We start from the raw sequence: 15998 nt of genomic DNA, 5'->3' as shown, positions 1-15998 counted from the left end.
TTAAATTGGGCTTATATATCAAGTAAATACTTTCCCTACTTAGCATGGTATTTCCATTATAAACTTTGAGTTCTCATTTCGATCTTGACATAGCTGAGGTTTTTGGAGAATTTTTATGGCTGATTTCCCAACATTTTTTGACAGTGCATTATTCGTGGGGGGAAAACATGTTTACTGTTGTCTTGTTATTTACCCGTAATACATTACGGTTTTGATCCTCAAACTTTGAACACTGCCACATTTGTCAAACCATCTGTGGTTACACAGTATGTTGCCATGGGAATGGAGAGCCTTGAGAAGATGGGGGCGGGTTGACTGAGGGCCTTTGCTGAGGATGAGGTGTGATGCAAGGACTGTTGAATTCCACCATTAATGTCAATGTCCCATGTGCACACTGCAGCAAGATGGTCGGGGGAAACTTTGTAATAACATAGTAACACATTACCATAGTATTACACTGAACTGAGTAAGATTTAGCTCTTAGTGTTAAGTGTGCTTGAGTATATTCACTCTAGTGTTCATTTTAAGTGAAGAATAGTATAATATTTCCTGCTCTCAAGATTCGGCATAAGGCTGTACATTTGTAGTAAGCTAAAAAAATAAATTGTCTGAAATTATTATTAAACGATTTACAAGTCAATTAAAAACCCATTCTGAGCTACAGTGATGGCCTGACAGAAAGCCTCCTGGGTACACGAGCTGGAATAAAAAATTAAATTAAAAAGGACATCAAAGACAGAAGTCGCTTTGCAACTGTAAATAAACTGAGCACATCGCAACCCCACTGCACTACCTGAACAGAGACCTCACAACATGGCAGCAAAACAACCTGGTAATGATACATTGAAGTACACAGCATGACAACAACACGACATGGGTGCTACACAGCACGTCAAAGATACAACATGGTGGCGACACAACATGTCACTAACATAATTAGGGATAGACAACAGGGACAAGACAGTAGAGACAAAGCATGTCACACAGAGCAGCTACAGGTATCAAGAAGAGGGTCATGGATTACATTGTTTAATGTCCCGATGGAGACACAACTATCAAGCTAAAAATATTTTTGCACCTGCGTCACTTTCAAAATATAATAAGTGACATTTCAATGTGTCTACAGCTTCATGCCCTTTGTAGTGACTGTTTCTCTTTTCGGTTACCTGAAGGTCAGATCACCGACTATGGCTTTGAAGTTGAAATGTCGACTCGGTGTTTTTGAAATTAATCTCTCTCATTCACTTTCAGTGGGAAATCAAAGCAATAAGGTTCACCCTTCATTTAGACCAAAATACATCTGAGGAAGAAGAAGGATGTATTAAAGCAGTCAATGAATTAGTCTGAAGCCAGAAGGAAAATAAGTAATTTTAATGTTGTAGACCTACTCTTGCACAAACCATCTCTATTTTCTATGGGCTGATATCTACATTTGGCCAGAACTTTCCTGGACTGCTCCAATAATTCTACATCCCCTCACCATCTGACACTGGAGAGACCAGACGAAAAGCAGACGTCTTATCACTAAAGCATCTCAGACGAAGACACGTTAGGACAACTTTTTTCAGTCTGGACTTGTCCAGACACAGAAAGAATCTAAAGTTAAAAATGTGTTGCATGACATACACAAAATCTTTTCTGCAAATTAAGTAAATCTTGTATCTGAGGTAGAGAACCCTGAGGAGCTGGACAGTAAAAAAAATATTATATTCCCTAACCTGCTGCTGCAAAGCTAATCAACACACACTGAAAAGTTATAATGTATACAATTTGAATACACCATTGTCTTTTGTTTAATAATTACAAAAGATAGGCTACAGTTATCAATAATACTATATAGTGATAGTAATAATAATAATAAATGATTAGCAGTATTACAATTCTTAAATGGTGAATAGTTGAATTCACTATTAGGTTTTATCAAACATAAAACACACCTAAATCTGTAAACGTCAGCCATAAAAATCTAATATAGTGCAACGATTAACAAAAAATATCCCACCTAAACTGGACACCTGCCCATGAAAATTTGAGGTGTACTGAAGTATCAAAACTGTTGATAAATGATAGGCAAATGTACTTTTCTGACAGACCAGAAGAAGTTCTGGTTGAATAAATAAAGTATTAATTACATCCTGACTGGTCACAATAAACCTGGCATGCTTATGGGAAAACACAGATGATGTGTCAAGAAAAAGCACCAGAGAGAGGGTATCTGCCCAGAGGCTTACCTGTCATCAACAGGTGGCTGACCCATTGTACTTTTTACTCTTTCCTGGCAAACTGTAGCTGCCTCATCCTAACAACCATTGCACTGTTACCGTACAGTACTGTTGTTCTGTCATCATCTCTAAAAGGCACATCTTTATCATAGAGACATTATGATCCCTTGCTCAGTTTCTTGGTCTGTAGAGGTGAAGGGGTCAAGAATACGTCAACATTTATTGGCAAGACTTGGTTTCTTTGTTCTGCAGCTTATGTATGTAAGCTAAGTTATTGATCTAAATTATTCATTTGGGACAAGGATACATTATCTGTGGATGTCTTCTGAAATTCAGACTACATCATTTTGTTTAAGGAAGGGCGAATAGAGGCAGAGTTAGCTAACAGACTCTGACAAAGTTTTTGCTCAAGTTCTTGTTCATTTGAAATCCAAAAGGACATTTTCAGAAGTGTTAATATCTCTGCATAAATGAAATACTAGTTCAAGCAATTACTTGCAAAGTAACATAAAAATAGGTACGTAAATAATTACTTTTCTAAAACACATTCTAACAAACAACACACATAGTAGCATCACTGGCAATATTACCCTGTCAGAATCTCTGCAGCTGAATTGTGCCAATTGTTGTTCTTCCAAAAATGGTATGTTCCCACCATTTATTTGTAGATAGTCCAATGGGCACATTACACAAAATGGTACATTACATATTGTACCCTTTACAGAATGGAAAGTAAAACTCCAAAATGTGATTCAGGACAAAATCTCGATCTAAAACAGTGAGTCAAGTTCCCATTGCACAGCTTTTAATTGTCAAAAAGAAAGCAATCAAACAGAACAGATAAAAACATTGTATCTTAAATGGGTAGTTCACTCAAAACATATTTAAGTTATGTTGATTAGTCCACTGATAATTAATTCTGAAAAAAGTGTAATCAGGTTTTCAGTACAGAGAAAAAACGCAATTCATGTTTTTATCAGTGGACTACTAAATAAAATAAACAAATATCTTCATGAATTAATGATCCCTTAAATACGCTGTCATATCAGCCAGAGTGGTTAATTTGCTCTGGTAATTGTTATTCTGGTTGTAGGTTCTTTCTTCAAATTTATAAAAATCTAACTGTTTGATATGATGTGGTTGTTTTTTATCTGGTGTTGCTGAAGGAACTCTGCTGTTTCCTCTGCAATCTGTCCTGGGATGCGGAAGTCCATGGGTATGGGTTGTGGAGGCAGAGGTGACTGAGGCTTGGACTGGGCCAGGGGCCGGCAGGCCTCTCCCTTAGGACTGGAGGTGCTGTGGGAGTCCTGGGGATCCAGGTTGCAGCCAGTGCCCTGGAGGAACTGCAGGAAATTCTCCTCTATAGATCCCTCACGGCTGGGCAGTCGGTCCTCCTCCCCTGTCGCCCGGCGGAACAGGCAAGGCACATGCTTGCCCAGCTCCTCCCGGATCTGCCGGTTCAGACAGCCATAGAAGAATGGGTTTGAGGTAAAGCAGAAGTAACCGATCCAGGTGACCACCTCTTCCAAAGGGGCTAACGTGGCTGGAGGGCTCGAGGCCAGAGCTGAGTACAGGTGGAAGGAGAAGTAGGGCAGCCAGCAGCACAGGAACTGTCCTCCCACTGCTGCTAACACCGCTGCCGCTTTGCCCCCACCGAAGGTGCGCTGGGGGGTGTCTCGGCCCGCCCCGGTCCCTGTGCCCGTCCCTGAGCTGGTCACCATGGTGGAGCGGCTGCTGAGCGACTCGGAGCGCCGCCGCCGGGGCGTGTCCATCCAGGTGGGCAGGGGGCCGTGGTGCATGGCTGCCACCCGTGCCACCTTGAACATGCTGCAGTATACCACCAGGATGACGAGCAGCGGGCACAGGAAATACACCAGTGTGAACAAGACCATGAAGGCCACGCGGTTCGAACCACCCCCCGTCCAGTGCAAGGAGCAGCGCCTGTTACCCTGAGCAGGGGGTGAGGGGACACCCCCTCCCCCAACACCAGCTCCCTCCAGAAGTGAAGTCCTCCCACCCTGTAAGGCCCAGGCCAGCAGGGGCAGGGCAGACATTGCCAGGGCTTTGACCCATATCCCCACCAGCACCGAGGCCACCAGGCCCAGGGTCATCTTCACCTCGTAGCGCATGGGGTGGATGACGTAGTAGTAACGCTCCACATTAATGGCAGAGATGGAGAGGATGGCGGCACTGACTAGGCACACACTGAGAAAGAGGTAGCTCCGGCACAGGGCCTCGCCAAAGAAGGCCCGGCCCGAGAGCATGCCCAGGGGCATCAGCACCAAGGCCGCTAGCAGGTCCACCAGGCACAAATGGAAGACAAAGGCAAACTTCCGGAGCTGTGGGGCCTTGGCAATGACAGCCATTACGGCGCCGTTGCCCACCACGGCCAGCAGGTCCATGAGCAGCATGGCGAGCAGCGCTAGGGACTGGGACAGAGCCATGCCCTCGGGTGACTCTGAGGCAGAGGTGTTGGGCTGTGGGACGGGGGGGGAGGAGTTCCACAACGGCTCCATTGGAGGGTGGGACGAAGCAGGCAGGCGGTGTCAGTCACAGGCCCATTACCCATCCTTCACAGCCAGCGGGTGGGGCCAGGATGCGGAAGCCCACTCTGGGAGGAGGTCAGACAGCAACAGCTCTGCAAAGGAGACCTGAGTACCTGGCTCACCCTGGGAAAACTCAACCTGCCTTAATTTTCTCAGCAATGCAGGCCTTGTCCTAGGAACAGAGAGACATAGATAGAATGAAGGAAAGGGTTAAAATTCCCATTGGCTGACAAAGGATAGTAGAAACATTTTATGTTGATGGTTTAATGAGGAATCGCTTACAGCCCAATTTTTGTGGGTTATTGAAGGACGTAGATTTACGTGATAGTCCTAACCAAAATTGTCAAAGCTTTCTTTTCAGTTACTTTAAGAAGGGTGACATTTTCTAAGATTGTTATCAACTCAAATCTGTGGAGAGCTAATGCAAAGCCAATATGTTAATCCAAAGCCAGTGTCTGAAGGGATTAATTCCTGATTCAAGGAGAGGACATTTTGCAGTGTGTTCTCTATGCTATCCTATTCACTTTTTTGAGATTGAAAAAGAGAGGAAACAACAAAGCGGCTTCATACCTACTGTTCAGTGTCAGATCACAATGTCCATGTAGTGTTTCTTAAACTCTTGTTTACCCAAATAAACCTCAGAGTGGAATAATTCCATCATACTGTTTGTGCAGCGACATACATACAGTTTGAAAGTGCGTTAGAGTCACCCTCACTCAGAGGGAAGTGGAGGCTACCGGTCAACCTTAACCACACCCACATCCCTCAACTGTGAAACTTACAGCTATAACCGGACCTCTCTATTATTGATTCATCACTATACTTGTTGGCTTCAAACACTGTTGTTATGTTGAGTTGCCGACTAATGTCTGGGATTGTGTTCATTTAGCAAGTCTTAGGAACCCTCTCACGCGCCTCCATTTGGGATGCTGTTTTTGTGCTTTCAGAATATGATATGCCGTTGACGGCAACACAGCCCTGGACCTGGAAGATTGCCTTGAGAATGACCTCTTTTCGATGTGTTCCTGTCTCTTTTCCCTTCCAACACTCCTCTTCATCATCTCCATTCTATCAAGACTGTCTCCAATTCAGCGTACAGTATGCTTGCTTGCTTTTCCTCCTACTCTAGGATCCATTTCTGTCAAACAACCATAACACTGCGTTACAGACAAACGTGCTACATTTTAGGGCCCTGTGTCTCTTAGACCCCAGTCCTTTATCCATCACAACAAATCTATTCCATGTATGGTCTTGTACCCTACATGCGTAAAAACATCACCATTTCCCAACATTTGATCACATCATGTTTCCTCAGGCAAGGAAGACAGCCATGGACGGTGTCAGACCGACCAGTCAGGACGAGATAACAGATCCACGGCGTACCTGAATTTAGGGCAGGTTGCGTGATGCCGTAGCCTGCTGTCCGTCCTGGATGTGATAGTGGCTGTGTTATCTCCCCGTGCTGGGCTGCACGGTGGACATCAGTTAGCAGCACTCATTGTGTGTGATGCCGACTGCTGCTGAGGCACTCCCCTTCTTCATCCGCCCGCCGCTCTGCCCCTCCTCTGCCTCTTCCTTCTGTTCTTCTCCAGGTGACTGTAGCTGTGTTGACAGAGATACATTCAAGGAGATTAGTGAGAGAAAGAATAGGAAAACGGTGTCTCCCTCCTCTTGCTGATGTGAACTGTGCTCACGCACAGCAACACACAGCGCCGCGCACACACACACACACATGAGCTCACCCTCTCCCTATCTGCCTTGCACACCTCACACACAGGTGACTGCGGAGATGGAGATGGGAGCCAGAAGCTCAGGACTAGAGCCACTCGGTCTGCTGGGTCCTAGTGCCACCTTGGCTCTTGTCTTGTTTTGGTGTAAGCTGCGGAATAATGTAGCTAAGCAGCTGAAAACAGCGTGGGAATGAACTGTTGAGTTGTTCTTGCAGTTGAGTTTTTCTGGGAAATGTTATTCTTTTTGGGGTTAGTAAACACCACATTACTTCAAACACTCCAAAAGTATTTGACCATTACCCTCCAGTGACCTTTTTGCTGTGCCCTCTTGGTTGTAGATTCCAGTCAGACTCATAATGTGGCACAAAAGAACAATGCCAACCGTAAACAGTTTACTATAGCTGTCTTGTAATCGCTCAGTAATTACAGATGGGAAAGTAATGTGTGTGAAGGTTGCTGTGCCCTCTCACATCATGGTTGTAACTGAGACAAAGGAGTATCGATCACCTCAAGTCCTCGTGCTGAGGCATCATCCTCCAGTCCACCCAGACCGACATACTGGGATAACACAGCAGCGTTAGTCCCCTTTGCCACGTGATCTTCACTGAAATGAGGAAGACAGTGGCTGATGGACGTATTCATATAAAGTCCCTATCATTGCATTGCCAGAATCATCTCCAGTGTCTATGGAGGCCTATAGCATGCAATACTACCTACAGCTCGCTGCTCTCTGGTTTGTGAATGCTTTTCCTAAAAGTGATACAAGTGTGATCATATACATGCATTTGTATTTCATGGAAGTCGCAAAGTTATCTACTTCTGGCTGGTGTAATAACAGTGATGACAGTCCATTGCCAGCAAAGGTTGTATAAATATGCTGATTTACTATTTCTGGTGTTGTTTGTGTAAGATGAAGTGCTGCTGGGTTCAGAGTCTAAATATGTTTGAGTTTCATACAGGCCTACTTGAAATGATCAGATAGTAGTCAGCGTCATATCCTCTGATGACATCAAAATGGATATGCATCATAATGTTCTTCACTGTCAAACTGATGTTAACATGATAATGTGATCTAATAATCAGATGATGGTTGTACTCGTCTAAACACGAAATAAGTCTTATTGGACCGGAATACTGTGTCCTCTCAGACACACCAGCAGGCTGCACCCAGAACCCTGCTGCAAAACTGGGTTTTATTTTAGAGACACAGACTTTTTTAGCAATTAGTATATTGTTAGCTGAGAGAGATGGGAAATTAGATTTTAAAAATATGGCTAGTTGCCAGGGAAAGTGTTTTGTATATCCAAATGAGTGTGCATGTATGCATACACTTTGTGTGAATTCATGTGTGTCTGCCTTTGAACATGCCTGAATGTGTGTGTGTGTGTGTCAGGTGGTTGACTAATGACAGAAATAGCAGATTCCTTCTTGCCGGGCAGCACCAATCACTGCCATTGCAAATACAATGGTTTTCCATGGCAACCTTGAAAATAGACTCCACATTCCCACTCAGAAATAGCAAAGGGCAGCGCACTAACCCTGCAGCCCCCACAGACAATAATAACCAGCCATAAATACGCACGCACAAGTAAGAACTGCACTTATACAATCTTGCAAGCACTTATAACCAAAACACAAACCTGCACAAACAGAAAAACAGTTCAGGCATGCATGAAACACAAGACTTATGCATGCATAAAAGTGAACACGCTTCTTGTTCACACAAGCATAAAAATAGAGTCCATGTTTATAAACATACAGAAACACTGTATTCATAGTATTTTCTGCACACGCCTTAAACACCAAGTATGTATACTTGCCACTTGAAACCCATCCACCACCCCCCATGATACATCATAAATAAAAAGGTGGTCCTTTGAAGTAATGAAAGATAAGGCTGTGTGATCTGGGTTGCCAAGGAGTCAGGGAGAGAGGTGGCCTTAGCTTACTGTTGACCATAACTCTGTCAGCAGCACACACACACACACACACACAACCCTCTGTCTCCAAACCATCAACCAGCACTAATACTTCATGAAGATTGATGAAAGTGAAGCAGAGCAGACATTTTGGGAATGTGGATTCTAGGCAGTTGAACTATGCCATTAAGATTTAGTTCAGTTCAATGAAATTAAGAGGTTTACTGAACCCAAACCATCTCTAAGTCTGAATGAATGAAGTCACAAAGTGTCAAACTTATAATTGTAAATCTAATATTGAGATATTCTAATTTTCTATTTTGTTAATTACTGTATGTAACCAAATCAAAGTGGGTGGCTCTCCTTTGTGTCTTGTGTGAACTCAATGATTACCACTATGGAGGAGCTCTAGGAGCTTAATGAAGAAGGTATAGTTGGGAATCACTAGCCTATGAACTTTGCCATTGAGAAACAATCAGCAATTTAAAAGAGAAAATGTATGCTTGTGTAAAGGACGGATGGCTAGAGTGCAGGTTTTAGGCATCTCCTCATTCTTGTGTTGCTTTGCATGTGTGCTGCTGACCCAACCATAGCTGAGTGATATTATCGATATTCCTTAAAATTGCATTTTCTTGGTTTCATAGACGAGCATATAATCTGGAGGCCATGCACTGTTAGACAGTGAACATGCTGAAATTCCAAATACCTACCAGTCTGCACTGATACCCGAGGCTGTTCAGGTGGGACAAACAGGGCTGGAATTTTTGAAACCTTGACAGCAAAGGTCTATGATGTTTAGCGACAGATGGTCTGCCTTCTTCCAAGATGAGTACCTCCCCCTGGCTTCCTTGACAACACACCACCAATGCACACAATAAATAGATATAATGTTATAAGCCAAAAATACCAACATCTGAACTGAGCATAACCTTAATTACAAAAAAGCACTCATGGAGTCTTTTCATTTGCCAATAACATTGTCTTTTCCAAAAGCATGAATAGAATGCTAAATAATAATATAAACAAACTGTATGACTTAACACAAGGCTGCCAGTGATAGCAGTGAAATGCATTAAGGATGGCTCCATGGGTGTTATGATTGTAATATACGTTTTATTAATGAAATATTTACCTATTTTACTATTTTAATTTAACCAGTCAGTGTCCTTTACTTCTGATTTGTACTAAACTCATATATACAACTGTTTTACTATGTATATAACAATGGATTTCAAAAACACAAAAGTAAAAAAAGTGACCCACTATGTTAAATGGGCTTCCTACATGTTCATATTTTCATGCTTTATCAGTAATTGAACACATTACATTAATATAATGAATTGATATGCCTGCCGTCAAGTAGTTCCTCTGAAGCTTGTGTTTACCACAGAGAAAACATTTTAACACCTTTGTGCTCCATGGATCCACTTAATGTTGTGCAACAGATGATTTTATAAGAAGACAAATTCTGGAAAAATATTTTGTGCGATGAAAACAGTGTTTGAAAGTCACAGGTGAAAACTAACAATACTGTACTGTAGCTTTCATATTCTGTCACATTTGTTTCTACCTGACGTAGTTGTGGTTTTACAAATGAATAATAATAATTATTATTAATTCTTGAAGACTGTTGTCTTCTCACTATAATGAAACAGTTATTTCCAAGAACGAGTAATAGAGGTTAGTTTACAAGATAGCATTTGTTTGTTTTGACTGGTAACCTTTATCCGTTTTGTGAGATCGTGGGTATTTGTTTTCTTTTTAAACCAAGTGAATACATTTCTTTATTCCTACAGGTGTGCACCACCATCTTGGAGTGAAGTTTCCGGGTCCGGAAAGAAAATATACCATGTAAAGCTCCTCAAGCGCCAGAACTCCTGGCCCATGTCAGAACCCTTGCAACCGTCATTTGGGAGGAGGTCGCCATGAGGAGAACCTGGGACCTCATCAAAGTCAAGAGCTACCAAATACCCAAAGCACCATCATCGTACGTGCTGGGAGCTGGGTGTAACACCACTCTCACCTGGGTTTGGAGGATCTACGATGAGCCAGCTTCACGGCCAACACCAAGAAATGTTTCCTGGGTCTGTTGGAGTGACGCTACGACACTGTGTGTTTTCACTTTGTCATTATGGGGTATATTGTGGAGATTGACTGAAAAAATTAATGTAATCAGTTATAAAACACAACAAAAGGTGAAGTGAGGGGGGCTGAATTTTTTCTTTGTAAAGACAGAACCTTCAAAGTTCCAAGGTTTCGATATGTTGGATTGAGATGCATGAAATCTATCTATTTTTAATTCAAAGTCCTTGTTTGCTTTGGTATCCAAGCCAAAACAAATTGGAAAACACAACAAAGTATAGTTAGCCAATTAGGTCCATTTTTCTTGAATGTGATATGTGCATACTAAAAAAGCTGCCATGGCTATTTTTAAGGTGCTCTGTCTAATTCAATTGACTAAAATCAGTCTTATTTTATCTTCTGCACCAACACTTGTTTTGCAAAGTGAGACTTTTCAGCTGGAAGGAGATTTCAAATGGATGATAATGTGACTGGAGTGGTTCTTTGTGTTAGCTGAATACAGAAAAATGATTGCAGACAATTAACATAGATAATCATTTCGTAATCATAATGAATGGGATACTGTAGGAATAGTACATCCGAAATAGTACCTAAATCAAACATTTATAACATGTCCAGCTAAAATACCCAGATACCCTCAAATAGAGATGAGTGTGAGCAGCTGAGCACAGTGTTCTGAGTCCCATCTCATTTAGCTGACGGAGTGCTGGTCAGGGGGATGTATGATTCCACTCACAGGGCCAGCATAATCGCCACCACACAGGCAGGATCAGCCAGTCTCATCCATTATTTACCAGGGAATAGTAAAACTCCAGGACTTGAGTGTTGTGTCGCCCCTCCCTCCACCATGCTGCTGCCAAAACCACTTATGGGATGGGAACAATACTTTGGCTCTGCTGATACTAATACACGGAAAAATAACACATCCCCCTGTCCCAGTTCTCTGGCTGTTGTTGTGACTGTAAGAGTGTTCCATTACTAGGTTAACATTGTGTTCCAAGCTTCCTCTAACCAGTGCCTGATGTAATCTGATTCCCAAATCTGAATACTAAATACTTCAGAAGTCATTAATAATTTACATTTTAGTGAGGTTTTATTAAAGAAACTCATTCAAATGTGTTCTTTTTCAGTTCTCAATTAAGAATGTCCTCAGTACTGCACAGATTAAAGAAGGTTGGAGAAATTACTGATAGAGTTTTCAAATGAATGTAATCAGTATAACTCAATGCATTGTGTCTTCTATGTGTGACAGTGAGACAGACAGAGACAGAAAGAGAAACAGAAACAGAAAGAGTGACAGAAAGAGAGACCAACAGAGAGACAGAGACAGGCAGACAGACACACAAGCAGAGAGAGAGAGACTGACAGAGAGATAAATGGACAGACATAAAAACAGAAAGAAATGGAAAGAGAGGGAGAGTCATTTTGTGTCTCTGTCTCTGGTCCTAATATTACCCCTCTGCCTGTCAGTCATGGCTAATTACTGCTATTAGAAGAGCTTACAGTATTACCCAGGGATCTGCAGCTGCACCCAGTGGTGTCTCAGTAATGGGGATGGGCAAGTCATCATTACATGGAAAATGGATACACTGCACATTGTATTAGACAGCAGTGGGAGAGGGGAGTGCACACATTTTCCATACCAGCCATAATCTGATCAGATGTGTGATGTCATAAAGCTCTACTCTTGAGACTTGTAAACCCCAAGGAGCCCAACCCTTCCATTTGCAATTACCTCACAGTCTATTGGCCACTCTTCTTTCCCAAAAAGCAGTTTGTCTGGTTTAAGAGGTCAGTCATCCCATGTGAAGTACACACAATGTGGGAATTGCAGGGCAACAGCTGACAACAGAGTAAATCATTCAGACCAAAGGGGTTCTAGACCAAAGGGGTTCTGAAATAACTAGCCGTTGGAACGTGGAATAATTAGTTGTGATTCTGAGGATGACGAGCTGAGCACATACAGCACTTACTTCACATACAAGGCAGCATCTATCCAATTGCATCTGTTAAACAGGTTAACCAGAGCGATGTCCTAAGGTTTCTTCTCATACTTCTATGCCTTCGTGGGCATGGTGAATTCTGCTGACCTGAAGCCACCGCTGCTTACATCAAGCGTTTGATCTATCTTTGCGAAATTCTAAAAGATGTATTCAAATTAATCCACAATTCGTTATCATTGCAAATGATCATTCTAAATATTACAGAACCTTTGGTTTTAATGAAGAACCTAATACATATTTAGAAATGAGAAAATACATTCTGACAAAAGTATTAATACCTTAGACTCAATATTTGGTAGCGTAGGCTTTGGCCAAAATAACTTCGATCAAGCACTCCCTGCAGCACCTCTGTCCTGGCAGTATGGCCCACTCTTCTTGTATAAACCGCTACAGTTCTCCAAGGTTTCAACAGTGCCAATATGTGGTTTTCAGATCTCTCCACAGGTTTTCAAGGGGATTTAGATCTGGACTCGTGGCCGGTCACTTCAGAACAGTCCAGTGTTTCGTCATGAAAGATTCCTGGAGGCTTTTTTTAAGTGTTCCTGGGGTCATTGTCTAGCCGGAAGACCTATGACCTTTGGGCGGAGACCCAGCTTTCCAGAGCTCCTAAATGCCTTTGTATTTTCCTGATTTCATGATACAGTGCACATATTCAAGGCACTTTTGAGGCTGGAAAGCAACCGTAAAACATCACTGAACCTGCTCCATGTTTGACTGTTAGGTTGTTTTCCTGGAAGGCTTGAAACATAAAGATGGTGTGCTTTATCTAAAAACTCTAATTTGGTCTAATCTCCTCACACAATGTTTTAGCTTGATCAGGTGTGATTTGGCAAATTGAGCTCTGACTTTCTAATATCTTTGTCAGCAGTGGGTTCCTTCTGGGTTTCCTTCCATGCAACCCTGTTTTAGTAAGTTGGCTACAGATGGTGTGAAGCTGTCATAATTTGCATCTGAAGGTCTGCTTGAATCTGTGTGGCAGTTGATTTATCCACCAAGTGAACAATTCTTCACTGCAATCTTCCATTAAGGTGTCTCTTTCGGTCCAGGGAGGTTAAATGCATTTCTTGATTACATGATGTACAGTGGAAACAGCAACATTTTATTAATTTGATATAATTAATCTTACATTTCAAAAGAGAAAAAACATTTCATATTTAACCTGTGAAGCAACCTGTAGAGATTGGGAACTTCTGCTCTCTCAAGCTGGCTGGTTCCATAAAATAGGATATATGCCCAGACAAATTTGAACACATTATCAACTTTCTTTGATTATCAGAAAGTGCTGGTAAATTTCTTTTAAACATGCTTTTTGTTAATGTCTTTTTTTCAAGAAGCGGAGTCCAGTAACTGTATATGTGTTCAATAATATGAATAATACAATGTGAGAACAGGTTCTTGGTCTGGGAGGTCAAGCAGTGCCATATATATCCAGGGGAAAGCAGAGTAAAGTATGACAACAACATTCATTATTAGGAATGCATAGTATAGTTAACAGATGCCTTAAAATGTTCCCATAAATTATTTAAAAAAAAACACTCTAAAAACGCAAGTGCAAAAATCCAGTCCAAAAACACAGCTTGCAGACCAACATCCTTCAACCTCCAGTAGATGGTGCACTGTTCCCCTACGTTCAGTCTAGGGTTTAATAAATCCCTGAAAATGTTCCTAAGGAATGTTTTACTATTCTCATTCAAAACAGAGGCAATTTAATCAACTCAACATTATTATGGAGATTTTGAGTCTGAAAGTCAGCTAATCAAACAAATAAACTGTTGCGGTTCCTCCTGAATCCAAACCCCTACATGAATAATTTCCTCTTCTGAAGGCAGGCTATATTTGACATAAAAGCTAACATTTACTTTCTGCATTTATCATTCATCAGTCAAACAATCATTTGTATTTCAATGAATTGTCTTTCTCACAATTAAAATGCTAGCTTTTGTTTCTCAATATTGTTTTAAATATTGTCGCAGCATAAGATAGATGATTTTAAGGCCAGGTGTTTTGTAAAAGCACTATGTGACATCTGCTGATTGATCTCTGAATCTGTGGGCTACTCAAACTTTGACTGTGTAACAGGTCCCTTTCCTCTTTAGGACCTGCACGAAACATCGCTGCTAATTTGTTGTTGGCTTTCACTGCATATCCTCTCAACAGTGGTGATGTTGGGGAGAGTGTGGTCATTTTGAGTGCAGCAAATGTTGTTGCTGTTTGAAATGTCATGAACTGTTAACCCACTGTGAGCAGTCTTTTCTTGAAGACTTTACAGTGCCTGCATTGGATGGCGGTAAGTCTGCATATAGAACACACACACCGAGCATTAAATATTCATCATGCCGTTCAGAGAACAGAGCAGGCTGTGAAACAGACAAATGGCATTTCATACTGATTTACTGGTATCTGTACTCTTTCGAACCACAATGTTCATAGAATAATTTTATTTTTTTCTGGCAATTATACACCAATTTTTTTGGTGTGGGAATTCAGTGGGTATAGGAAGTCACCAGCCCGTCTGAAAGAGTTCACCTTTTGTTGCCTCACAGCCTGAAATTAAAACACATTAAATCAGACTTATTTACACACAGTAAGATACAATATAAGGGGAAAATAAATTCTAAAGAATTCTGAAAATGTATGAATTAAATAAAACAGTAAAATCACCTATTTGGATAAGTGAACATCTCCCTGAGTTAAGACTTGGTAGAACCACCATATGCTTGAAGTACAGCCATGAAGCTCTTTAATACATCTCTACTGACTTCGCACACCTAGACTGTACAATATTTGCCCATTCTTCCTTCTTCCTTCAGAGTCTTCCGCTATTAAAACCTAATCTGGACTTGTTTTGACTTAGTCATTTCTTCCAAAGAGAAATTCAACTAGTATATCATCCATGATTCACTGGTGTACTGTACAGTGGCCTGTCCAGTAATATACTGCAGCTATAAGAACAAACAATATGATATCATGTGTCATATCAGTCAAAAACAACTCAAGCATAACAAGTTCAGCAGACGCTGCCAGGTTGTCATTGAGTTCAGCTGGTATAGCAGAATAATGTGTACCTCTACGACACACGCAAATTAAACCAGGTGACTTACAATTTGACTGTACTACACATAAAGCTGCTGTGCTTCAGGCTCACCAACACCTGGCTCGCTCCATCTGGCTCACCAACACCTGGCTCGCTCCACCTGGCTTAAGAAAGGTAAGTCTTTCAGTTGCACTGTAAACCATAATGTTTTCATGTGATCATATACATTGTCCATGGGAAACGTGAGTAACAGCAGTAGCTGTCATGGAAAACTGTTGCAGCAGCATTAGATCCCTCCACCTCACTTTATTGTTGGCAATGTCTGCTAATCATAAACTGATACTGTGTTGCTCTCCAGCAGTCTGGCATTTGTCCAAAGCTCACCCATTTAGTTGCAGTGCCTAGGCTACCCATTATAGTGAAATAGAAAGACAGGTGGTGGTGGTGGGGGGGGGTAGAATG

General features: G+C 41.7%; 1 protein-coding gene across 1 annotated transcript; it reads right to left on the bottom strand.

Annotated features, from left to right (window-relative positions):
- Positions 1–1888: 1888 nt before the first annotated feature.
- On the bottom strand, positions 1889–6534 carry LOC105017140 (G-protein coupled receptor 61). Its single transcript, XM_034287072.1, has 2 exons — positions 6152–6534; positions 1889–4940 (listed from the first exon to the last, which is right to left on the bottom strand). Exon 2 carries the CDS (start codon positions 4736–4738, stop codon positions 3341–3343), a length of 1398 nt encoding a protein of 465 aa, XP_034142963.1. The 5' UTR covers positions 4739–4940; positions 6152–6534; the 3' UTR covers positions 1889–3340.
- Positions 6535–15998: the final 9464 nt, after the last annotated feature.

This window comes from Esox lucius, chromosome 17 (assembly GCF_011004845.1).
Source record: "Esox lucius isolate fEsoLuc1 chromosome 17, fEsoLuc1.pri, whole genome shotgun sequence".
Taxonomy (NCBI): Eukaryota; Metazoa; Chordata; class Actinopteri; order Esociformes; family Esocidae; genus Esox; species Esox lucius.
The sequence above is the reverse complement of the archived record's forward strand: the minus strand, read 5'-3'. Positions and strand labels throughout refer to the sequence as shown.